At 47.7% G+C, this 26161-nt stretch overlaps 1 protein-coding gene and 1 pseudogene across 3 annotated transcripts in view; one reads left to right on the top strand and one right to left on the bottom strand.

The window, feature by feature from the left end:
• The window catches only part of INPP5D (inositol polyphosphate-5-phosphatase D), a 132876-nt gene that overhangs the window by 61804 nt on the left and 44911 nt on the right, over nucleotides 1-26161 (top strand). For all 3 annotated transcript variants that reach the window (XR_004350799.1, XR_004350800.1, XM_032638154.1), the window contains exons 3-9: nucleotides 2199-2349; nucleotides 4685-4856; nucleotides 9108-9248; nucleotides 17803-17890; nucleotides 22383-22463; nucleotides 22614-22685; nucleotides 24198-24321. Coding sequence is in view for 1 of the 3 variants with exons in the window: in XM_032638154.1 (XP_032494045.1) it covers nucleotides 2199-2349; nucleotides 4685-4856; nucleotides 9108-9248; nucleotides 17803-17890; nucleotides 22383-22463; nucleotides 22614-22685; nucleotides 24198-24321 (829 nt within the window). In the remaining 2 variants the exon portion in view is untranslated. The remainder of the gene's footprint in view (nucleotides 1-2198; nucleotides 2350-4684; nucleotides 4857-9107; nucleotides 9249-17802; nucleotides 17891-22382; nucleotides 22464-22613; nucleotides 22686-24197; nucleotides 24322-26161) is intronic.
• On the bottom strand, nucleotides 22747-23897 carry LOC116756751 (annotated as a pseudogene).

The raw sequence follows: 26161 nt of genomic DNA, 5'->3' as shown, positions 1-26161 counted from the left end.
ATTCCCCAGACATCCTCCAGTTGAGAACCCTTTTCCAGACTCACACAGGAGTCGTTTGACTTTGACTTTCTTTGATACTTTCACATCCTTTATCCATACGCCTAATGGCTTGTCATCCATTAGCTGTAAATTCTTTTGACAGAATGACACTTGTCACGACTGCTTTAACTGAATCGAGTTCATCGACCTTGTGTCGTGTCAAATTATTTTTGTTATTCCGCTTACTTTGGGTTTTCAACCTATTTAAGTTACTTTTTAGAAGGCCCGGCCTTTTGTTAAACTCTACTAATTTACTGAATAGCTTAAGCCACACGCTTAAACAGAGACGTGCCCTCACGTACAGATTTATACGTGCGTGCATTGCGTCCCCCACACAAATACACGTGGAGAGAGAGAGACGAGGGGAGACAGAGAGGCAAGTGTGGAGCCTGAGTGAAGGTGAGTGACGGAGAGACGGAGTCTCTGAAGGCAAACGCATCCTCACCGCTACTTGGGGTTACCACCAGGAACTGGGCTCAGGGACAGGTTCTGAGTCCTGGTCCATTCCCAGATGTCTGCATCTGTCCCGGTCTGGGTCGTCGTCCTGCCTTGTCTGCTCTCCCAACCCCACTTACCTGTGGCCCTGATGACCTCCCACGTCAGTGCCAACCGTGCCGGAACAATAGGCAGCTGACTTGAAGGTGGGCGAGTCAAGACGATCCAGCCTCGCTCAGCCCAGACCCCACGGACCTGGGTGGGCTTTCCAACGTGCACCCTATTTCCCTATTCTCCTTTCCCATGGGCGATGGGTCCCAGCAGCAGGCAGCCCCCGGAGGAGCAGTTGGGCCCCTGACCTCCAACTCCAAAGATAGCGCCTCCTCAACTCATTTCTAAATCACATGAATGTCATTGACCTGTTAGCTACTGTGATAATGGGGGTGACTCATAGGCACTTAGTGATAGGACGTGGGGGGCGCTCTGCTCCTTCAAGGCCTGGGGAGCCCCACCCAGAGGGGGAGCCTCTTTGGGGCTCATCCCTGTGCCCACCAGCAGCCTGATCTCTTGCTTCTGTCCAGCTGCCCCCGGCTCTTCCCTAAAGCCCAGCTACATCATTCTCCTTCACCTGGGGCTGCAGCCTCGCTCAGCATCTTCTTGGCTGGATGAGGAACACCCGGCCTTACACTGTCCAGTTTTGCCATCTGTGCCGGGGGGAGGGAGAAGTCCTCTGGGTTCCTGACTGGGCCAGTGGGGAGACAATGGTGCCATACCTTGAGATGGAACACCAAGGAGGCGCGGGGCAGGGGACTGGACAGGGAGGATGGACAGGATGTTGGGACATGTTGGGTTAGGAGCAGTAGGGTACAGCACTGATGAGACCCTAAGCCTTCTGCTTGCAGTTCTCCCATCCTACCCTGCTGCCAGATAGCCCACCACAGGGAATCACAGAGGTGGGGCCTTCATGTGGGCAGGGCTTCAGCAGGGGCAGGGCCTCAGTGGGCGGGGCTGGCTGCGGAGGGACAAACTTGAGTTTCCTGCTAGAGCCACCAGGTGATAAGAAGGAGACCTGGCCCCAGGGCATTTGAACAGCCCAGTAGAATTACCCTCCAGCTCTTCTGTCATCAACAACAGAGATACAAATCAGGGAAGATTTTTGTGCTGCCTCAACCATTTTCTGAGTTTTGACAAAACAGAATTATATCAAATGAAAAATATAAAAATAAAAGCAAAACAATTGCTATAATAGATTTTTCCCCAAGTTTAAAAATAAATGATCTTGGGGGTGGGGTAATAACTCCCCCCACCAAACACACACAAACATACACACAAGAGGTCTAGAAAAAATATTCTAAACTATTAAAAATAGGTCTCTTGGGGTTGTGGGAATACAGGTGATTTCTTTCTTTTTTTTTTTAATTCTGTATTTAAATTGTTTTCCATAATGAAAATGCATGACTTGGTAACATAATACTTTTAAAAATAAAAGTTTTTTTTAAACTGAAAGAAAAAAGTCTTTAAAACTGTCCTATCTGTGCCTTTTGCAGAGTGGCTCTTAGGGGCTGTGAGGGTGTGGGCGTTGCAGGCAGGCCCTGCGTAGGAGCCCAGGGCTTCTTCTGGATTGTGGTCACTCTAGGCCTCGCTGGTCTCTGCTGCAGGTGGCCTTTGTGGTTGGGTGATGTTCCAACCAGTTCAATGTGCTTCTGCTTGGGATTTGTCCTCAGGCATCTGAAGGCGTCCCCATGAGGTTCTTCACCAAGCTGGACCAGCTTATCGAGTTTTACAAGAAGGAAAACATGGGCCTGGTAACCCACCTGCAGTACCCTGTGCCACTGGAGGAGGAGGACGCCGGCGATGAGCCAGAGGAGGAGACAGGTAGGAAGGGACGGACGGGAAGGTGTCTCCGGGACCCTGCCTGCCATCTGAATCCCATAGTGAAGTTCTGGGGTGTTTCTCTTACTTCAAGTGCTTGTAGATTGGGTGGGTCCGGTTATCAGAGGGAGTGACATGGTGGTTAAAGACCAATTAGGAACACAGGCTCTGGGTTCAGACAGACCTGGGTCAAACTTCCTGCACCCCATATTCTCAGCTGTGTGACCGTAGGTGAATTACTTAACCTCTCTAAACCACAGCCCTCTCTTAAAGAGACACTAAAAATAATATCTACCTCTCAGGGTGTCATCAGAGGAGTCAGTGTAGATCCCAGCGCCTAGTACATAGTAAGCACACAATAAATGCAGCTAAAATCATTGTCAAAATAATTAGCTGAATTTTGCTGTGAAGAGAATGAGGAAGGAGATTGTTGCACCAAGCTGGAAGGATGAGAAAGGATGTTTCTTTATATCATCATTAAAAGAAAATAAAGTATAGCCCCTAAAAGGTATGTGAGAGTCAGTCCTGCTGTTTAAACAGGGGAGGGACAGACTAATAGAGCGAGCGTCGGGCAGAGAGGCAGTGCAGCCGGGGAGCTCCTCTTCTCTTCTCCTCAAAAGTTCATGTCCTGGAAGAAAGCCCTGACATACATAACTGAACCTCTCAACTGGTCAGGGCTCCTCCTAAGTCCCAGGGCTTGGAACCGAGACCCCCGGCGTCTCCCCTGAAGGACAGATTAGACCAGAGGTGTGGGGTGCCCGGCCTGACTCTGCCCAACCCTGGCTGCTGCCCGCCACGTGCTGGGCGTCCTTGCAACCTCCTCCGTGGGCCACCCTTCCTCCCACCTGCCTGGAGACCCACCGTGAGCGACTGCACAGCTCATCGGCAGCCTCCTCCGAGGGTAAACTCTGAAGAGCCGTCTCACCAGTTCCTGGAGGAGACGAGGGCCAGGCAGAGTGTTTCAAAAGGAGCGCAGGTCTGCAGAGGTGAAGGGGACGCAGGCAGCCGTGTCCCTCGTCGCCTCCCTGGCCCAGTAAGAGGCGCCCTCAGCTGTGAAACAGGCAGAGCCGACATGTCCACGTGTGAGTCCAGGGTCACTCGCCAGTGCTGTGCCTGGGCCGTGTGTCCCCCAGCTGCCCCCAGGAGCCCAGGCTCGGCCTCGACACCGAGAAGCCATCATGCAGAAATGCCCTCTGCACTTCCCTCTCACCCCCCACGCCAGCTTTTCTGTCCCTCCGGGCACGGCCATCTAAAGAAAGACCCCAACACTAGAAAAAGACCCCCCAAAAGATCCGGAAAGAGAAGCACAATCTCAGGACGGCTGGCTTCCCTTCCCAAAAAAAGACCCATTGTCTGCTTGAACCCAAGCGTCTCCCACCCCAGTCCAAGGGGTCGGATTTGGCTCAGGTCTTCTCAAGGCGTTGTCAGTCCCCATGGGGCTCAAAACAGGATCATAACCCTTGAAAGAACCCCAAGCCAGGTGAGGAAGTGAAGGAACGGCTCATCCTTTAAAGAGAACGTCCCCGGGCAGCTCTGTGTCCAGAGCCGTGGGGCAGCCACCCCGTGTGAAAAGACGCTCGGACAGGAGGTTGCGGACCCCAGGGGCTCAGGACCCTCACCCATTTGTGGTACGTGCAGGATGGAAGCTTTCAAGGTGAACGGGCGGGAGTCCCATCTCCCAGGCCAAGTCCAAGTCATTTGTTTCATATCTCAGTTCCCTGGGTGGAGGGAGCCCCTCACTTCCTTTCATTATCTCTGGGGGTCTGGAGGAAGAGAGAAAGAAGGACAGAGGCTGGAGAGAAAGGGCAAAGAAAAGGGGGCCAGGGTGGGAGAGGGAGGGGCAGTGTGGCCGGACCTGCCTGCTCCCCGGCCCAGCTCCTCCCATGACGGGAGCCCAACCTCTGCTGGTCCAGGGCCCCTGCTCTGCCCCGAAGCCGGCCGTCCTGCTGAGCTTCTGGGGCTGCTGTCTCCAGCCGTCCGCGGCCAGCAGCCCTGCCCGGCGTGGCCATCGGACCCCGGCAGGCGTTTGCAGAGCTCCTCAAGGGGACAAACTCTGTGTTGGGCCCCGGGGCAGAGACCACCAAGACCAGGTCCCTGCCCTTGGCAGGCTCCCTGTCTAGCCCAGGAGTCAGCTGGCAAGGGAGCGGGGCCGGGAAGGGACAGTGCGGGCACAGACGGGTCTGTAGCTGGGCACAGTGGCCTGGACCCCACGTGGCGGGTGGACAGGATCACCGCACAGAGGGCGGAGAGAGTGGGCCACGTGCCCCTCTCCGCAGGCGGTGATCCTGAGGGAGGGAGCGGTCAGCCCAGACGGCACTCCTGCTCTTGTCTTGGGTAGAAGGCGTCCTGTCTCCCCCCGAGCTGCCACCCAGAAACATCCATTTATCTGCCGGGCCATGTGAGGCCAAGGAGGTCCCTGTTTCCAACGATAATCCTCGAGCCACGGAGGTCAGCCGGCCAAGCCTCTCAGAGACGTTGTTCCAGCGCCTGCAGACCATGGACACCAGTGGGTGAGTCCCCACCTGGCAGGCCCCATGACACCCAGGTAGCTCACCCTGTGCTGTCTCCTGGAGATGCCGCTTCCACACTAGGACAGGTTGCTGTGGAGCCCGCCAGCCTCCCGATGGTGGGTCTGAGGGAGCCCAGCTCGCGGGGCAGCTCTGGCTGCACGGGCACTGGATGGCCCTGCTCAGGTGCTCCATGTCTACCAGGCCCTGCGGCATGGCAGGAGCTGGTTCTGGAATGATGGATGGTTCTCTGCTGCAGATGGCATGGCCCTGCTCCAGACTTCAGGGGCCTATGCTGTGATTCCCTTGCTGGGGCTTGCTGCGAACTCACATGGCATCTTTTCCCGTCCCAAAGACTCCTCCCACCACGCGGTCCACTGACTCAGATGGTCCCAGTGGAGGAGCTGCCTGCACTGCAGCCTGGACCTGCTCTGGGCCCCATGCAAAGGAGGCCAACTTCCTTGTCACCGGGAAATGGGTCAGAGCAACTGTTCCATGTGTGGTGTAGACTGTGAGGTCTACACAGCATGCCACTCCTTTCTTTGTGGTGGAAGGAGTGAGGTGCAATCCTTTTAACACTTTGTTTCACCTGCCCTGATCCAGGGCTCTCAGGATCTGGCCCCGTATGTGGTACCAGACTAGTCCATGTTGATGAGGTCCTGCAGCCCCTTCGCCTCCCTCAGCAGGCCCAGGCTGGATGATGGGAGGTGGAGGTATGGCTGGGAGGGGCGTTGGTTATTTTGCAAATCAGAGGCCCTGACTTTAACACAGGCCAGGGGATGGCTTCCACAGGGAGGACGCTCCGTGAGGGGAACTGTGTGCCCAGCACCCAGCATGTCACCTGGCACGGAGTCGGCACTCCCTAGATCTGTGTCAAAGGAATTCATTAGTACACAGCCATCTCCATGTGTTAAAAATTGAAAAACATCTTTTTTGTTTCTTCATGAGGAAAAGACCCTCCAAAGAATATCCTATTGGCAGGGCTAATGCAACATCTCCAGCTTGAAAGATTAATTTGAGACAGCCAGGGCTGCTCACCTACCATCTGATTTAGCCAAATACAAAGCAAAGGCCTGAAGGTGCACACAGCCACCGGTTGCTAAGATATCTGGTGTTTCTATACTTCCACCTTGACATTTCCTCTAATTCTTCCCCGGGCCCGCCGGGTTATATTCTCTGCACGCTCCTGGAATTCCTTGTGCTCTCCGGGCCCGCGGGTTATATTCTCTGCACGCTCCTGGAATTCCTTGTGCTCTCCGGGCCCGCCGGGTTATATTCTCTGCACGCTCCTGGAATTCCTTGTGCTCTCCGGGCCCACCGGGTTATATTCTCTGCACGCTCCTGGAATTCCTTGTGCTCTCCGGGCCCGCCGGGTTATATTCTCTGCACGCTCCTGGAATTCCTTGTGCTATTTCTCAAGAAGCTAAATATCCAGTGCTTTGGATATGTTGAGCCATTACCATGATTATCTGATGTATGTATCCATGTAACAAATGCTTATTAAAATAGTTCAGGCAGGGCCTGTTGTTTAGTTTCCTTGAGATTCTATTTCTCTCCAGGTTTAGGTGTTAAATGCAGGGCAGCCCTTGAGGAAATAGGCAAGGATGTTCAATTGTGCCACTGCTGCCCATCACCTCCTGACTCTCCCACGCGGTCTATTGGCTACATCTCCTTGTCAGTCCCTCCTCTCTAGGGACAGGTCTTCTCTAGGGACTCAGGGCCCAGTGGGGCAGGACAAGGTGTTCAGCCAAGCCTCCACGCAGCCTCCTGAGAGGGGGCGGGGGCAGCTGAGGGGAAGCTGGTGTGGCTTCTCAGCTAACAAATGGCAATGGAACTTGCCTAAAACTTCTGCTTGGAGATGGAGGTGTGTGGGTGGAGCACATTGGAGGGACCATGGTGCCTGCCCTCAGTTCTCTTCTGGGTCATGAAAAACTAAGCTTCTGGGCTTCCCTGGTGGCGCAGTGGTTGAGAGTCCGCCTGCTGATGCAGGGGACACGGGTTCGTGCCCCGGTCCGGGAGGATCCCACATGCCGCGGAGCGGCTGGGCCCGTGAGCCATGGCCGCTGAGCCTGCGCGTCCGGAGCTGCAAAAAAAAAAAAAAAAAAAAAAAAAAAAAAAAAAAAAACTAAGCTTCTGCCTTGTGTTCGCAAGTTAATCTGTGTTGCTTGTAAAATAGCTTTGTACACAGAGGACTGCCTTTAGATTATTCTTAATTATAAGACAACCTGCACAGTCTTTTGTGCAAGTTAATTAGATCTAATCAGTTAGGTCACAGCTAAGAAAAGACTGCTGAGTAAAATCAACCTTCTCTGGTAAACAGAGTTTAACGTCTTTATGTCAACACTTTTCTACCACAAACATTTTAACAAATATCGCTTCCTAAAGCAAGTACTGATGGTCTCAAAGTTACAGTCAATAGGCACGAGAACTGTTAAAGTACATATCTTAATGCTGTAGGAGAGATTTTTCCTTTTCAGCAAAACAGACTGAGGCAGAAACTGGATTTTTTTATGGTGTCAAGACTCAGAATAAGTATAGATTAAACTTAAATATTATGACAACTGGTACATAAATAGTTGCTGACTTCTCAGGCTAAATAAGTCAAAATGGCTAATCTATGTCTTTTCGGTCTTTCATTGAACAGCTGTTGCTGTTCAAGAGCAACAGCCTTTCATTCTTTCAAGGATCCTAGAGAAAAAACAACCCCGTGACCTCTAGCTTCGACTTGATTGCAAGGCTGGAGCAAAGCTATTTAAGGCTTGTATGAATTTTTTCACACACGTAAATCAACATCCTTGAGCCTCCGTTTCCTTGTTTGTAAAATAGGAATAATAGTAATATCTGGCTCATAACGTTGATTTGTGGATGAGAGGGAAAAAAGAGCATAAAGGGCTAAGCAGAGTGACTGGTATGTTATGCTCAGGACATACTTGCTGTAATTATAATGTTCATTATTATAGGAACAAAAGCTCAAAAGTTATCCAGGAAAAAATGCTGCTGGGTGATAGAATGTAGAGGTGCGATCAGACCTCGGGGGCAGCCCTGGCGCGATGCGGCCCGGGCTCTGCCTCTGCTGGGCCATCCTGTGAGAGGCGAGGGCAGGTCCTGCCTCGGGCCCATGTGCTTCATCCGTAATTGAAAGGGACTGGACCAGACCAGGAGCAAGGGCTGGGGGTGCAAAGGCCCGGCACCTAGGCTGCCAATACCGTACCCCCAGCCCCACCACTCAGCACAGAGACTTCCCCTCGGAGCCTCGGATGACTGGGAACCTCCCTGACACAGAGTTCCAGGTGGTCCTTGGCTGTGAACTTGGAGTTCGCCTGTGAGCTGTAGCCATTTGCCATCTCTGGACTAGAGCATCCCTCAGCCCTCAGATCCGATCTTTAGGAATTGATGAAGCAGGAAAACAAGTCCTCTGTGCATTTTCAAAGCTGTTCTCTCTCCTTTTCAAAGGATAAACACTTCCCATCCCCAGCCGGTATCACTTCCTTCCACCTATAATGTTCATTACTATATATTAATGTTCATTATTCCCAACCTCCACTCCTAACACTTTCCTTCACTCTTTATGCTCCAGCCTCACAGACTTTTTGTTCCTCGAGGCTGGCCTCATTCCCACCTCAGGACCTTTGTACTTGACATCCCGCTGCCAAATAGCTGGATGGCTAGCTCCCTCTTGTCACTGAGGTCCCAGCTCTGCGACTGCCTCAGAGAGGTCTCCTTGACCCCCAAAGGACACTAGCACCCTCCCACCCAACGTCTCTCTAGCACTTTTCCCTATTTTATTTTGCCATGATGTTTACCAAAATTATCTTGTTTATTTACAGACTTAATCTACCGCTATACTTCCTTACTAAGACATCAGCTCCAACAAGGTCTAAAGAGCAGGGACTTTGTGCATTTTTGTTTATCGCTGCATCCCAGCTCCCAGAATAGAGCTCAGGGCAGGCTCTCCATACATATTTGTTAAGTGAGTGAATGAATGAATGAATGGATTGAAGAGCTGTTCCAATCAAAGCAGTGGGTGGGTTTAGAGGCAGCCTCCCTTGGGGCCCTTTACTCTTGTCTGACCTGATCTCCACCCCTTCAGTAAGACCCAGGGAGCCTGTCCAGGTGTGCGAATGTTCTCCTGGGGCCGGTGTCTCAGCTGGAGACTCTGAGAATTCAGATTTCTTCTTCTGCCTGTTACTGCTGGTGTCTGTCGTTTAGGAACCGAAGAAGCATGTTGTTATCTCTCCTTTTTTTTTTTTCCAGGCTTCCAGAAGAGCATCTGAAAGCTATCCAAGATTATTTAAGCACTCAGCTCACCCTGGACTCTGATTTTGTGAAGTCGGGCTCCTGCAGTCTGCCTCATCTCAAGAAACTGACTGCGCTTCTCTGCAAGGAGCTCTATGGGTAATGGCTGCTGTGAGGATAGGAGAAGGGGGACCGTGGGTGAGAGAACTAGCTCATTAGGGTGACCCCTGCACTTAGCCCCGGTGTCCAGCTCTGGGTAATTGGGCTGTGGGTGGGGCTTAGAAATCTGGTTGTTGGAGGTTTTGTTTTCATGGCATTTGAACTTGGTGGTTGTTGGCTTTTTTTTTTTTTAACGAAAGTTAATTCGAGGCCAGTTGCTATGGGAAGGGGTGGGCGGGAGTACACCGCCAACCCTTTCACACTTGCTAAGGATCCAGAGGCTACAGCTTTTGCTGCCATTCGTCTTTCTTGCTGCAGCCGGCACATCTGATAAGCACGTAAGGGCACCAAGAGGAGATAAATTAAAATCAGCCTATTTTCTACGTGGGTGGTGATGGCTCAAGATTGCCAGTGACGGCAGGTTTTTAAAGTGAGCCGATTCACCAAAACTTGAGGGTTCTGCTATTGAATTCACTGAAGGACCAATTGGTAAAAATTCCAGTTTCTTTCAGTGTTTTAATTTCATGATGTGCTTTAATTTCATTACCATTAAAATTAAGTTTAATTACATTTTAATTGTTAAAAGTGCAAACTTAAAGCTGATACACTCTCTGAAGAATTGACAAAAGAATTTTTTAAATGCTTGAAAAAATAGAAAATCACATTTAAAAGCATCTGAAAGAAATCACAGGGACCCAAAACAATCCCATGGCAAATGAAAGGTCATGTTGGTTGGAAAAATAGCACTTCATGTGGGTGAGGTTTTATCAGTCTATACTGTTTTGTGTTTTATTACATATACAGCAGTTTCAGAATTCTTTTGTCAGTTTCTCTGCCACCATATCTATCTTAGCTTAGTTTCTATGCAAACAAGAATCTTTCATCAGCAGCAATCAATTTGAACTTTCCTTCTAAAGGTTCTTAAAAAGCACAGTCAGTACATTTGGTAAATTTAACGAATAATTTCTTTGACAAATTGAGCCCTCATCAAATTGGCCAGTCAGGTTTACTATCAAGGAATTGGCTTTCAACTAACGCAGTTTCAGCCAATTGGACCCAGAGCCATCATTTTTGTAGATTTCCACAGAGTTATTTCTCCATGTGATGCTGTTGTTATAAATCATTTATCACTAGGAAAAACACACACACACGGCACTTTCTTTTCGAGAAACACAATTTCATCATGACTGGTAGCGAGCTTTTATTTCTGCTCCAGTGGATATCCTGTTCTTTGCTGCTTCCTTGTCCAGAGGAGATATAGCTTTAAGTCTCTCCACAAGTTTCACCCAGTACACTCAGAACATTTCCCCAACACTGCTTTGCTACCTGGACTTTCCTAGAATCTGGGTCACCTCATCCTTATGGTGACAGCAGCTTCCTCAACATAGCTAGTTCTCTAGTTTTCCACAGGCCTTTACTTACTGAACAGTTAACTTCGAGTTAGAAGTAGAGAGACCGCGTGATGTTCTAAATTCCCCCCAACATTTGTTTGTCTTCACTTCATAGGCCGAGTGATAGTCAGGCTTGAAGACGCGGTTAGGGATGGACTTTTAGAAAATCTTAGGAAAAAATTATGTTTCCCATCCCCCTGCAAACCCTGCAGATGTTGTTCCATGAAACTAACTATAAACTAGTAGATTTCAAACTGCTTTGATTGGAACAGCTCTTCAATCCATTCATTCATTCATTCACTCACTTAACAAATATGTATGGAGAGCCTGCCCTGAGCTCTATTCTGGGAGCTGGGATGCAGCGATAAACACAGTGCACAAAGTCCTGCTCTTTAGGCCTTGTTGGAGCTGATGTCTTAGTAAGGAAGTATAGCGGTAGATTAAGTCTGTAAATAAACAAGATAATTTTAGTAAACATCATGACAAAATAAAATAGGGAAAAGTGCTAGAGAGACGTTGGGTGGGAGGGTGCTAGTGTCCTTTGGGGGTCAAGGAGACCTCTCTGAGGCAGTCGCAGAGCTGGGACCTCAGTGACAAGAGGGAGCTAGCCATCCAGCTATTTGGCAGCGGGATGTCAAGTACAAAGGTCCTGAGGTGGGAATGAGGCCAGCCTCGAGGAACAAAAAGTCTGTGAGGCTGGAGCATAAAGAGTGAAGGAAAGTGTTAGGAGTGGAGGTTGGGAAGAGTCAGGTGTAGGGTGGTCATATTTAGCAAATAAAAACACAGGATGGCCAGTTAAGTCTGAACTTTAGATGAACAGCAAATACTTTTTTAGCATAAGTATATACCATGCAATATTGGGATATACTTGCACTAGTAGATTATCCATTGTTTATCTGAAACTCTAATTTAACTGGGTGTCCTATGTTCTATCTGGCAACGCTAGCAGGAGCCACATCACACAGACTCCCAAGGCCTGGTAGAGATTTTCAGGATTGTGCCATAATCTGAGTCAGGGCAGTGGAGACTGGGTCTTAGGAGGCAGACCCAAAGCAGCAGGCAGTTGGGAGCTACTATATTTGTGACCTGATGGTGGCCCACGAGAAGGGAAGCGAGAGGAGGCAGGGATTTGTGTCTGCTTTGCATCCTGCTGAGTCCTGGGTTTCGACAGTGCCTGGCACACAGGAAGAGCTGATAGATATTAGCTAGCTGACCCAAGGCCTGGCACACAGGAAGAGCCGATAGGTATTAGCTAGCTGACCCAAGGCCTGGCACACAGGAAGAGCCGATAGGTATTAGCTAGCTGACCCAAGGCCTGGCACACAGGAAGAGCCGATAGGTATTAGCTAGCTGACCCAAGGCCTGGCACACAGGAAGAGCCGATAGGTATTAGCTAGCTGACCCAAGGCCTGGCACACAGGAAGAGCCGATAGATATTAGCTAGCTGACCCAAGGCTTGGGAGCTTGTGGGTGCTGAGAGCTGGTGTGACCCGGGGCGTGTGTGGATGGTGGAGCTGGCAGATGGATGTAGGGTGGGGGGAAGACGAATCGAGGGTGACCCTTGGGTTTTTGGTGCGAGCAGCTGAGTGGTGGATGATGCCAGTTACTTAGATGGGGAAAGTCAAAGAGGAGGGGGTGGAGGAGAGGCATCTTTCTCTTAGCCACCATTGGCTTGAGGCGGTATTAGACATCCTGTGAGTTGAGCCACCAACCAAGGATTTAGTTCTAGAAGTTAGAGCACAGGAAACGTCAGGGGTAAGGGTATATGTCTGGGAGTCATCAGCATGCGTTGGCACTTGAAGCTGGGAGATGAGTGGGGTAAGGTCACCACAGGGGGGAGTGCAGATGGAGGGGAAAGGGGGCCCAGGGTAGACGTTGAGAGGTGGGGTGGAGGAGAAGGAACCGGAACAGGGTGCTGAGGATGGTGCCAATGGTGGCCAGTTTTGTCCACTCAGACCACTTGGCCCAACACAAACGCCAGCGTGAGGATGGGGAAGTCACAGAGAACTGAGTGAGAAACAGTGCAAGAGCCTCCTCCGCAAAAATGTCATTACAGTGTCGGTACCTGTGTCTGAAAGAAGGAACTTCCGCAGCACAAAGGCTCGAGGAAGATTTGTAACCCTAAGTTAGATTATCTAGAACCAGACAGAAACTTTTCCAGAGAAAGAGAATAAAGAATTAAGTCTCCAGAGTCTGGAAATACTTGATACCCCATGAAGTGGAGAAATGAGGAGGATTGTAAGTAGAAGTTTAAAATAAAATGTCTAAGTGTCGGAGAGGTTATTGTATCAATTAAGTGAGAGCAGGGTAAGGATTTTGATAAAGAAACCAACCAACCAAAACAAAAATACCATCATTATAACTGCTTCATTGGAGGCCATAAAATGAACCCATAGTTTTCAAATCAAACTTGAAAATCAAATCACAAAACAGAGCAGAGTGTCAGGGAAGTATATATAAAAAACACGAGAGGGCTTCCCCGGTGGCACAGTGGTTGAGAGTCCACCTGCCGATGCAGGGGACGCGGGTTCGTGCCCCGGTCCAGGAAGATCCCACATGCCGCGGAGCGGCTGGGCCCGTGAGCCATGGCCACTGAGCCGGCGCGTCCAGAGCCTGTGCTCCGCAACGGGAGAGGCCACAACAGTGAGAGGCCTGCGTACCGCAAAAAAAGCATATGCCAAGAATGTGTGATTAAAAATGGATAGTCTTTGGAAAGAGGGCATAGAGATTCAACTTATAGCTGGTAGGGTGGGCTCTCCAAGAAGCAAGGAAAAAATGATGTGTAATTGATGACTAAATATATAAAAGAAAAAAATGTTTCCAGGTTTATAAAGGAGCTAAATCCAGGTATTGAGAAGCCTCATAAAGATCCAATGACAGAACTACCGAATAGCAGCACCAAAACCTCTTCTTATAATCTTCTAAACCACACGGGAAGATGAGCTCGGAAAGTAAATAATTAGGAACAGCACCATGAGTTTTACAAATTACAATACTTAATATTATTCATACTCCTTGATGATATAATAAAAATTCTGAAGCAATATCTCCAAGGAGAAGACTACTGACTTCTCCTTGGGATTAACTCAACCTAGATATCATTCAAGAGCCAAAGGAGTCTTTGCAGATTTAAAAAATTGGTGAAAATGTACTAATCACAAGGCTGCACTTCACAAAGTTTCCAAGAATTTTTTCCCAGTAGTTTTAGAGTGCTGTAATCCTAAAAATAAGAACCCAGCAGCCTACTGAGCAGCTGGATATGAATACACCCAAAGCAAAAGTGTTCATTCTGTGTTCCCAGAACACAGTATGATGAAAATAGAAATAAATAACAAACTAGCCACAACTACCCAACCATCTGGCCTTTCTTGATCATCTCCAATCACAGCTGAATTAAAGAAGACACTTGACACAATGATAGCCTACGTGGGGTAGGTTTGGAAACCCGGGGTAATCGAGCCTCTGTATATCAGAACTCTAGATGATGTGGCCAAAGCACTACTTGGAGGAAAAGCCATAGCTTTAAATGCTCTGTTATGGAAAGGGAGGCGTAGAACAATAAGTCAAGCATACAGACTTAATCCAGGCTCTCAGTCTCCTGAAGGCATCATGGGTCATACCCTGATTGCCTTGATATTTCCACGGTCACGCAGAGTACTGGAAACAGTAATGTATTCAATATTCGTGAACAAAGATTGCATGTGTGCCAACTACGAGCCTCACACTGTTCCAGGGGCTAGAGATACAGCAGTGAACAAAACAGGGTCTTTAAGAAATCTCTGTTAAGCGAATGAACAATAACAACTGGAAAGAAAAAGAGCAGGGGGAAAATAGTTAAAAACAGAAATAAATTAAGAAAAAGTCAATTAAGGAAATTTTACAAATTAGAAATGTAGTAGATTTAATAATTTGCATTAAAGATTTCCAAATCAGTAAAGAGTACAGTGTACAATTACGTGGCTACAAATCTTCAAATTATAATTAAATGAAACAAATATTTTATGTGAAATATGAAATGTAAAAATTACCATGTATACCCTCTTTGAACTTTCAAGGAATAATAACCATGATTTATAAATTATTCGGGAATGACAAAAATCACCTAATTCAATATTCAAGAAAAGTACAATTCAAATCTGAAAACCTAATCAAGATAATAGCCTGAAATAAACTATATCCAGTTTCATTTATTAATATAAATGTATAATATTTCAGTAATATTCTAGCAAATATAATTTAAGTGATATGAAAAATGTAGGTTTTATCTAAGAAATCACTGTAAGTGTGAGTCAATATAAAGAAAACACTGTAATTTAGCAGTAGATTAGAGATAAGGGAATCATTTGCATAGATGTACTAATAGACCTGATAAAAGTCATTTCTAATTTTTAAAAATCATTTTTTAAAAAGGACTAGAAGTATCCCTCCTTAATAATGCAATATGTGTCAATGTAAAACCAATTACACTTAACAGGGAAACATTAAAATCATCCTATTAAACATTTTAGTAAAAGAAAAAGAGATGCCCATCATCACCTGATTATTTAATACTGTATGAGAAATTTTTGCTAAAGCAAAAAGAAAAAGAAGCAAAAAATCAGAGAAGAAAAAATTAAGAAAACAACAAAGTATCAGAATGTTCCTTCTGAGTCTGGAGTTCCCCGTTAGGAGATACTGGAGATACTGGATGTGCGAGCTGGAAACTGAATGGGAATCTTGGGGAAATTAACCATCTCTCTGAGACCAAGGTGGGAGGAGCCTCTCCTTCTGGGAGGGCTCCCTCAGGGGGCCTAGGCCCCTTCTGGGCTGTGTCTGGGCTCTGACCTGCCTGAGGACTGCAGCCCTCCCTGTCTTTGCTCCCCATCTTCCCTTGAGCTGGTGACCTGAAGCTGAGACAAGCTTCCCAGGGACCCTGCTGATGGTAACTTCCCTGGACAAATCCTTTCTGTATGATAAGACCAGTTCTTAAGTCTTCCAACTCAAGTCCCTACGTGTCTTTGGTCATTCTGACCCTAACCAACACCTCCAGACATGTCTGAGAGCCAGATTTCTCAAAATTTTACCAGGGTTAGAAATACAGAGATAACAGCATTATTCTTAGAAAATCCTAAAGATTCAGTTTGTGTATATGTACTTGTGTTTTTAAAATAATAGTTTTAAAGAGGAGAACAATGAGGGAGATCTATTTGATGGTAAAGCGTGTTCTGAATTAGTGCTTTAGAATTTCTTTTTTTTTTTTTTTTTGGCCTAGAATTCTTTTATGAAATGACAGTTTAAACAGAATACCACTATGTTAACAGAGTAGCTCTGTTGGAGGTGGGAAAGAAACTGAGAACCCTGTCTGCGTGGCACTTCCTTCCCCCTCCCCAGGCCAGTTACCTCCCCCCACCCCATCCTTGGCCCCCAGAGGCGTCCCAAGGATGGCCAATCAAAGCCAGTAGGCTACAACACCATCCTTGCAATGGTGAGATGTGTCAATCTATGAACATGACATTGCCTAGTACATATGAGGCACTCCAGAGTTTTCACTGAATGAATGATATGAATTCTGAAAGTAAATCCTATCATATTTAAGATGAGCTTGTGCAATGATCTAGCCCAAAAGAACTGTGAAAAAAAGAGTAAGTGCAGTTGAGTGAAAATCAATAGCAACATGGAAAAAGGTGAACTTATTTCCACCACATACTTTTTTTAAAATTCCAGATGAAGTAAGGAACTAAAAAGATATAACAACAACTCCCCAAAACCCTGTTTATAACATAACTTTTAAAAGAGTGAGAAACCAATTTAAAGTGAGCTACTAATTGCTCACGAGTAAATGCTGATAAATTTTTAACTAAGGTAAGCAAAAAAATTTCCAAGGAAAAGGTGAAAAGTAGAGCAGTAAAAAACTATAAAGCACTTTATAATGAAATCCAGCCTACCTAGGGTGAAAACAACAGAATGGGGAAAAAACAAACTTACAACACCCAGATTAAATAAAAAGTAAAGCAATAAGTAAGAGTTTATACCAATGTATAAAAATACCAGCAAATTCCCAACAGAAGACCAACAATGGTCATGAACAGTTTATAGGAAGAGAAATACAATAGAAACCAACCAGATAGAAAAATACTTAGACATTAGAAATTAAAGATATGCCAATCAATTCATCAGTATTAAAATGCACTGTTATGCCCACTAAAAGAAAGAGAGAAGAGAATAACAGAATTCAGATAGCACAAAGGATGAGCAGGCTGGAACAGTGCCCAAGGCCACCATCACTCAAAGGCTTAAGGATATTGATCAAGAGCCATAATCTCTGGTTATCTTAAAACTGTAATTGAAAATAAATAAAGAAGAGCTATATGAACAAAGCTGTTCACAGCAGCCTTTATTTATAATCACCAAGATCTCAAAATAACCCAAATATCTAGCAACTGATTTTGGTACATTTAATTGATAGAATATTTTGAGACCACTAGGAATGTTGCATGTGTAAAAACATGAAGTTTTTGATGAAATAATAGATGAAAAATAGAACTCAAAATTGTCTGCCCACCCTGCCTAAAACAATGGGAAAATAGAAAAAGATGAGAAGGGAACAAAGGATCAATAAAGCCCTGGTATTGGAATTGTCAGCGTACTAGACAATGACAGATCTCTCTGGGCATCCACCTTAGCTGCTCCGAGGAGATGTGAACCAGAAAGCACAGACTGCTCGCACGCGAAGCCCCTGGGGCACCAAATTAAAATGCAGATTCCAGACCAGATCAGGTTGGGGCCCAGACATTTGCGTTTTTAACACTCGGTGAGGGTGTGATTCTTACAAACACTAAAGTTTGGGAACCATGGATGACTAAATTATTTCTAAGTAGTTTTGTGATTCTAGATGCAAATTTTCTACAGGCTTTGTAGTTGAGTGTGGCTAAACAAAGGTGAATCAGGTTTACGCATCACGGCTCCAGTTTGGTCCTGGTCAGGACGGAAGGGGTGGGGGGTTCTCAGGAGATGGACCAGTACCGGCAGGCCTGGATCTTTGCCCAGGCTTGTCCTTCTGGGGAGGATCCCTGCCTTTGCCAGAGTGGGTGTGACCACGCTGCCTCTCCAGCTGGAGGCTGTGTGTGTGATGCCTCACTGGGTCCTCACTAATCCTTGACCTTCACCCTGTCCCCTGCCCCCAGTGAAGTCACCCGGACCCTCCCTACCCTGGAATCTCTGCAGAGACTGTTTGACCAGCAGCTCTCCCCCAGCCTGCGTCCACGGCCTCAGGTAAAGACTTTGGGATTGGACAGATGAGATTGATAAAACCGGTGGGGCAGGGGTGGGGGGTCGGATGCGGCATGGGGAGAAGAGGTAACCAATGTCCCGAGGGCTCAGAAGGAAGCACCGCCTTTGTTGGACCCCCAGAGTATAAGGGGGCCGGGGAGCCTCAGCACCCTGACCCCCAGTAAGGTTTATCCCCCTGCCCTCGCTGGATTTTGATTTGAGGAACAAAGATTTCAAATTATGCAACAGCCAGCAAAACTCCTTATTAGTGCTGAATAAGGAGGCAAGGCAGGACCTTTTCCCACCATTTCTCATCAGAAGCTGAAAAAAACCTGAGGTGCCTAAATGCTTGATCCCACCTCATGCCCCAGGAAGAGCAGGTGAAGGCAGGCCCTCCGCCAGACACGCGCACGCGCACACATGCACACGCACACACACGCACATGCACACACGTATGCGTGCTCACAGCCTGGCAGGGGGCCAAGGCCAACTTGCCTGTGTCACAGAAGGTGTCCTTGGCAAAGCTAAAAACAAGCACGGATAGGACTTCCAGAGAAAGTACTTGCAAGGGACAAGGGTTTAAAAATGTTTAAAAAGCAAACCCTTCCAAGCTCGATTAAGTAAAAGCAACCACATTTTTTAAGTGGGAAGAGGATTTTAAAAGCCTGTTTTACTGAAGAGGGACTGGGAATAGCTGGGATACCCTGGAAAAGATGTTAGTTAACACCTCGTTAGTAACTGGAAAATGACCTGCAAAGCAGGGAGACCTCTTCTTGCCTCTCAGACAGGAAAACTTGATTGGTGAAGCCAGGACTTGGCTCTAACATGAGGGTCAGGGACTCACAGCTGAGAGTGGAAACGGCTTTCCTGAAAGGCACTTTAGCCGTTTGCATGAAAATGTTTGATGCCCGGAGTCCTTCAAGTAAGCCATTCTACCTGCAGGCAGCTGCCTTAGGGTCTACATGTTTGCATAGAGATGTTGACAAAAATGTTTATCACAGCTTTGTCTCTAAAACAGAAACGCTGGAAACACAAACAGAGAGAGAAAGGGTTAAAGTATGATGCAGAATTCTGTTCTAAGGTGGATGCACTGACTCCAAGGCATACTGTTGGGTGAAAAAAGCAAACGGTAGAACAATATATAAACTAGGATGTAAGTCTACACGTGGAAATCGTACCAGAAGTGTTTATACCCAAAGGGCTACTCTGTTCACGAGGAGGGGATGGAATTGGGCCAGAGGGGCCTGGGTCAGGGGAGACTTCAGGTTTGCCCAAATGGTTTTTCGGAGTTTTTTTTTTTTTAACTGAGAAAATGTCTGTTTTATTTGTACAACTTAAAATTCATCAGGATAAAAAAAAAAACGACGACGTAATTTTGCTCTCCTTGAAGTGAATGGTGGGTTAATTTCCGGGAAAGTAAAAGCAAATCTAGACAAAACAGTGACCCTACCAGACACTAAAATTTAAATCGTTTGAATACAAGACCACACACCCAAATCTTTGAAGTAGGATTGGAAGAGGGAGAAGCTTCCAGAGAGAAAAGCTGGTAACAGCCACGCCCCAGCGTGATTCCCTGCGTGCAGAGGCCAGAGTGTTTGCATTCGGTGGCAGGACAGAGTAGTGACGGGATGGGAGGTGGCATCAGGATTTAGAGAAAGGGTTCTGGCTGCCACCCTCCTGTCTGAGACCCTGACTTGTCAAGAAAAGCAGACAATGTCTTGATGCCGCCAGAAATTCACAAATGGAAGAGGGAGTTCCGAGGCTGCCTGAGGTAGAGAAAAGAACACTGGCCTCTGGATCAAAAACATACAAGTTCAATATCTGACTCACCTCCTTCCCGCCTGCCCTGTCCTTAGTTGCCTTATCTGAGAAATGGGCATTGTCATACCTGCCACTGCAGGGGTATATGAGGGAGTAAGTGAGACATCTGGCCATGGTAGCCTCTTACCAGCACTAGGCCCTTTCCGTTAGGTAGGCAAGATAAGATCGGGACCCCTGCGCGACATTTATTTGAGAACGGCTGGGAGGTGCAAAATGCAACATTATCAAAATGACTGCTGGTCCGAAGTTTGGGGAGAGCCCTGGGTCTGCCCTATGTAAGAACAGAGAGTCGTTAACCTTGGAGCCCACATCCTCCGAAGTTCAACTGAAAAGCTAAGTGCAGTAACCAGGTCAGCTTCTACAAACCCACAGGTGGCCCTCAGACCAATTCGCCCACATTGAGGCTGAGTTGTGAATTTTGCCCTCAACCTCAACGCTAGTGACATTTGGGGCCGGATCATCTTTTGCTGTGTGGGACTGTTCTGTGCATTGTACGATGTTAACACATCCTGGCCTCTATGCACTAGATGCCATTAGAATCCCCCAATTTTCACAACCCAAAATGTTCCAGACATTGTCAAATGACCCCAGAGGGCCAAATCTGTACCAGCTGAGACCCACTGGGCGAGATCTACATTCAAATCTCAGGTCAATACCAGCTTTGTGACCTTGAACAAGTGACTCACCACTCTGACTCAGTTTCCCCATCTGCAAACCAAGGACTAGAAGAGTCAATACATCTTAAACACGCTGGGCATAGCATACGAACCCATCACATGGTCATATGTATTCTGCCTAACGAGGCAGTAGAGGCTAAGCTCCAGCGTTCTTCTAATACCTTTTGTTCCAAGAACTAACTCCCACTTGGTTGGTAGCTTCATTTATACTTTGTACGTCTTTACCAAACCTGCCCCAAAAGACACAGATTCGAAGAGAGAGTGGAGAAGACACCATCCTACCACCAGGTGATGGGCCGGGTAGTAAGCAGGCGATCTCCAGTGTCTGAAGGAGGATGAGGGGGTTTGAATCTGCCATCTTTTCAACTCTTCATGAGAAAAACACCCCTAAAACAAGGGATCCTGTAGTCTCCCGCCTGCTGTCCTGCTCCATTCTTACCTGCATCTCAGCTCCACTCTTTTGAGCCCTCCTGCTGAACAATAATAACTGAAGACTGATTGAGAGCTTTGTCGAGAAGCAAGGGCCAAACCAAAAAGAATTAGAGAAAGTTGGGACAAAGAGTAAGTGGCACGATGATGGCGGTGATGGCTGTGCTGGAGGTGGCCGTAGCGGCAGTACTGCTGATGGTCAGAAGTGACGGTGGTTGGTGACGGCAGAAGGAGAGAGCTAAAGCGGCTGCTGGGAAACTGAGGCCAAAAGCCTCTGTAGGGACGTCCCTGGGGGTCCAGTGGGTAAGACTCCGCGCTCCCAATGCAGGGGGCCTGAGTTCCATCCCTGGTCAGGGAACTAGACGCCATGTGCCGCAACTAAGACCCCGGTGCAGCCAAAATAAATAAATAAAAATAAATCTTTAAATAATAATAATACTTATTTAAAAAAAAAAAAAAAAGCCTGTGTAACCTGGCTGACTTACTCAGGAAGGGGTGGGGTAAAGGGACATCTCCTCATTGGTGACAACCCTCATTCCACTCTGCTTGGTGTTCAAGATTGTCAAGTCTGGTGTTCTTGTCCTAGTGGAGGGTGGGGATGGTGCCCTTTTAACTCTACATCTCCAGCACCTTGGGAACGTGTCTGGCACAGAATAGGTGCTTTGTAAGTATTTGTTCTGTGAATAAATGCTTGAGACCGTGGACTTGGTACCAAGCAGACATGGTTTCCTGGCCTGCTGTGCCATTACTAGCTGTGTGACTTCTGACAGGTAACTTCAGCTCTCTGGGCCTCAGGCATGCATTGAACAACTTTACCGAGCATCTTCACTGGCCAAGCACCAATGTCACAGCACCGGACACATTTCTCACGGTCCCAATTCTCACAGTGTTTACATTCTAGCAGGGGAGATACACAAAGAGCAAATAAACAATCGTAGTGATCGGTATGAAACAAAGCAGGGTGATCTAGTAGAGATGATTTTAGCTCGTGTGGTCAGGGAAGACCTCTCTGTGGCTCTGAGACCTGAATGACAAGGAAGTGGCCTTCTCAGGTGACATCCATGTTTCTAGGGATTCCTCAGAAAGTGTAGCTCAAGGCCAAGGGCAGATCAGAAGTGAGGATGAGCGTGGCTGGTGCTGAGGGGTGGATCATACAGAGTCTTTAATAGTTTGGATCATTTCCTCTCAGTGGTGGGAAGCAGCTGGACCAGGGGGTTTTGAGCAGGGGACGGCCATGTTTCGGAAGTGGAGCCAGGAGCACCGATGCAGTACACGTAGGAGGGTGGAAAGGTTATAATCGAGGACAGGCCTCAGTTTTGTTTAAGCAACTAGAAGCACCAGCGAAGAAGCAGATTTAGAGGGAAGAAGAAAGGAAGATGCATTTTTTGGTCATCATAATTTTGAGACGGTTGTACGTATCCCTGATTTCCTTGTCTTCAAAGGGGGACAATAATCATACGTGGGGTTGTTAGGGAGATGAACCAAGATGAAGCATGGAAAGCGCACAGCCTGACGCCTCTCAGCGGCTGGCACTCAGCATCCCGTCCTTATGTGCTCTCATGTACCAGGTGCCTGGTGAGGCCAATCCGATCAACATGGTGGCCAAGCTCAGCCAACTGACAAGTCTGCTGTCTTCTATTGAAGATAAGGTATGTGGGGGACCCTGCAGCTTCCCTGGACTTCTCTATGGCCCCCTCTTCGCTTGGAGAATGCCCAGGTACCCCTGTGACTCTGTCCCAACCTGTACTGCCTTCCCTTCACCTCCCAGCCTGAAGGACCCAGTGCGTTTCTGCCCACAGGTCAAGGCCTTGCTGCATGAGGGTCCCGAGTCTTCCCACTGGCGTTCCCTCATCCCACCAGTCACCTTTGAGGTAAGTGGCTGTGGATTTGTGCTTCCCAGGAGGGGGCTGGGGGCGGTTCTGGTCCCTGGGGAAGGGGGGCTTTTGATGGACCCCCAGTCCTTCCTCAGGAGGGAGCCCAACGGCTGGGCTGAGATTGACGGTCAGCGGAACCAGCTCCCTGGGAAGATGGTTAAACCTTAGAATGGGTGCCCAGATGAACCTGTGGAGCCTTCGCCATGGGGAGGCTCCCAAGGAAGGAGCTTCTCATTGGCCCAAGATGCCAAAACTTCTTCCTTCTCCAAATGGGGCCAGTGAGTGTCATCAAACAGAGGGCCTCCCCCAACTGGCTGGAAAATAGTGCCTCAGGGAGGGATTAGGGGGAAAAAAGGGATTCCTGTGACTTCCCCGAAAGTGACTGAGTTAGAATCTCCAGGCCCAGAAATTTGTTTTCCTTTTCGTTTTTTTTTTTTTTCTTTTTTATCGCTCAAAGGGGTATCTCTATTTGAGGAAATCAGCGTGTGACACTTTGAGAGATGAAATGTTACAGCTTGTACACCAAAATCAAAAAATGAAATGAAATTTAAAAAATGAAATGGTTACCAAGGTAATGCAGGTCAGGGGATCAAAGGTGAAGGGTCACACATTATTAAGAAATCCAGAAGGACGGCTGCATCATGATCTCTCATTAGTGTTCCAACGGTGCCTCTCTGGGTAAACTTGAACATTTCGGCAGACGTTCAAGCAGCTTTTTCGGTAAAAGGATTTTTACGTGACTGTTGCTCTTCCCGTGATCGTCTTCCATAGGTGGCACGGTGTTGAGAACGCAGCAGGCGCGCGTTCCGCAGAATACACTTTGGGAACCGCCCTTCCGGCTTGTTTTCGGCAGCCGTTTCCCCTGCGCGTGCCCATCCTCCTCCGCGTGACCAGGGCCCCGAGCGCGCTGTTTTCTTCTCTTCTTTCTGCGCAGCACTGGTTCCACATTCAGAAACAGGACAGGATGCCCACCCCCAAATCCTTCCTAGCCCTGATGACAACTCGATATTAAGATGTATTTCCATCTTCTGAACATGCCTAGGCTATTGTCTTTTTCCTAATTATTATCAGTGAACGTTCACTTATTGGTTGTAACAAGGCCCAGGAGCATAAATCTGTTGCTAAAATCCTTTGTGGAAGTAGATGACACATCAGATTAATGAGTGTTGCCACATTCAGCTGTGAATAAACCATCTTCCAGTCGTTCATCCGTTCCCTTCACCAGACCTGGCAGAATAGCTGATGTGCACACGGTGGACAAGCTGGGCTCCTCCCACGTTTCAGCGACTCTCGCGAGCTGCCCATGGAAACTCCCTCTGTGGCAGGGAGGCTCAGAAACAGAAGCCCAGTGGTCCCGTGCGGGAGGGACACCAGGGCGGGACACATGGCCAAGGGCTGCCCAGTCGTATCGACAAGGGATCACGGACGGGCACTGTGAAAGCGCAGAGAAGGGATAACCAAAATCTCCTCTGCCCCTCCCCTCCTTCCCCACCCACCTCCTTTTCACAGGTGAAGTCAGAATCTCTGGGGATTCCTCAGAAACTACAGCTCAAAGTTGATGTTGAATCTGGGAAACTGATAATTAAGAAGTCCAAGGATGGTTCTGAGGACAAGTTCTACAGCCACAAGAAAAGTAAGGCCCCCTCATGTCTGTAAAGTTCTCATTCTGCTAGTGCCCTTACTGTGGCCCTCAGCAGCAGGCTGCTGGAAAAGTAAGTCCTGCCAGGCACCTTCCACCCTCTGCTGGGGTACCCACCAACCCTCAGCCTGCCTGTGGGAACCCCCAGTCATAAGGCTCCCCTCTCGTGCCCCCTCTACCTTGAGGCCTGCCCTGTACGCTCCACCTGCTTCCTCCCACCCTGGGGAAATGAGCTTATACTTGGCCCAGGGTGGCGGTTCCACGTGTGTTCATGCTCTTCCCTGCTAGGAGCCACACTGACGCGTGTGGTCATCATTATGCCTGGTTCAGGCCCTGCTGACCAAATCAGGCTGCATCTCTAGGGTAGCACAGACAGAGAAACAGTTTAGCATGGCATTAAAGTCATGAACTCTGTCTGAATTCACATCCCAGCTCAGCCACTTAGCACCAGTGTGACCTTGCATGCGACACTTAACCTTCCTGGGCCTGTTTCCTCATCTGTAAAATGGGGATGATAAGACTCATGTGAATGGATCTACGTGTAAGGCTCCTTAGGAAAACCTAGCACATAGGAGCCAACTCTGGGCAACTGAGGCTTTGCATTTCAAACAAACTCATCAGTAAAATGGAAAATGTTCACACGCCAAAAACTTATAGAGAAGCTGCTGTGGGCCAGGCACTGGGGATCCAGGGCAAGCAGGATGGTTGAAGACTCTGTCCACGTGGAATTTACATTCCAATGCATTGAGTGGTCAATAAATATGTCAATACTATGATTTCAGCTATTACTGAGTGCTCCAAAGAAGGCCACAGGTTGGATGGACAATAACTGGGGAGGGGGCAGGGAGGCAGTTTTAGAGGCAGAATCTAGAATTGGCAGCCTTGATAGTGAGAATGGCAAGTGACAGCCTGCAGTGTGGCCAAGGTCAGGGGAAGAGAAAGGCTACAGAGAGGCTCCCAGGGGAGGGACCCCTGGAGGACAGCAGGGCTTTGGGCAACAACCAAGCAGAATGGGGGAAAATGCTCAGATGTGCCCCTGGCATCACTGGCCTCGGAGGCTGGCCTGCCAGGGAGGGGGCAGCTCCAAGCCTCAGTTTCTCCATCTGTACAAGGTGGGGAGCTTATGTATCGTAACATGATATTTTCTGAGCCACATTTCCTTACTTGATCTCATTTTATCCTCACGTGGCCGACAGATTCCCTGAGATACTTGGTAAGTGCTGTGGACTCTCCCCTCAAATTTCACACAGCAGTTTGTATTCAAACCCCTGAAGACAAAGCCCCTCTGGTCTGTAAACAGTATTTTTTATTCTGCAGGGGCTCAAAATTTGTTTAGTAGCGTATAATTAGGGATACCAGATTAGCAAATAAAAATACAGGATGCCCAGTTAAACTTAAATTTCAGATAAACGATGAAAAGTTTTAGTATAAGTATGTCCCGTGCAATACCTGGCACATACTTATAGTGAAAAGGTATGTCTTTTTCTGTAAAGGAATCCCAGTCATCCTGTATTTTATCTGGCAGTTCCAGGCATGATCAGTATCTTTTGTTCTGAATAAAGTAGTATGAGAAGAGAAAGAACAGAGAAGGATAAACCAGAAAACATCAAAGTAGAGAGTAAAGGTAAACATTCTTTCATGAAACTTGCGTTGTAGTTATACATACACATGCACACACACATAGAAATTGTATGCATGTGGTCACCATGTAAAATCTTTTTCCTGCTGTCTGGAAGCAGAGGACTCTCCTCTGGTTCTGTTAGAAGCCTGACTTGTGGGATGGAATGTTCTGGGGGCAGGTTCTGGTTGGAGACCATGACTGATGGCTGGTGTT

The sequence above is a fragment of the Phocoena sinus genome, chromosome 7 (assembly GCF_008692025.1).
Source record: "Phocoena sinus isolate mPhoSin1 chromosome 7, mPhoSin1.pri, whole genome shotgun sequence".
Lineage (NCBI taxonomy): Eukaryota > Metazoa > Chordata > Mammalia > Artiodactyla > Phocoenidae > Phocoena > Phocoena sinus.
This window is presented reverse-complemented; position numbering and strand designations above follow the sequence as displayed.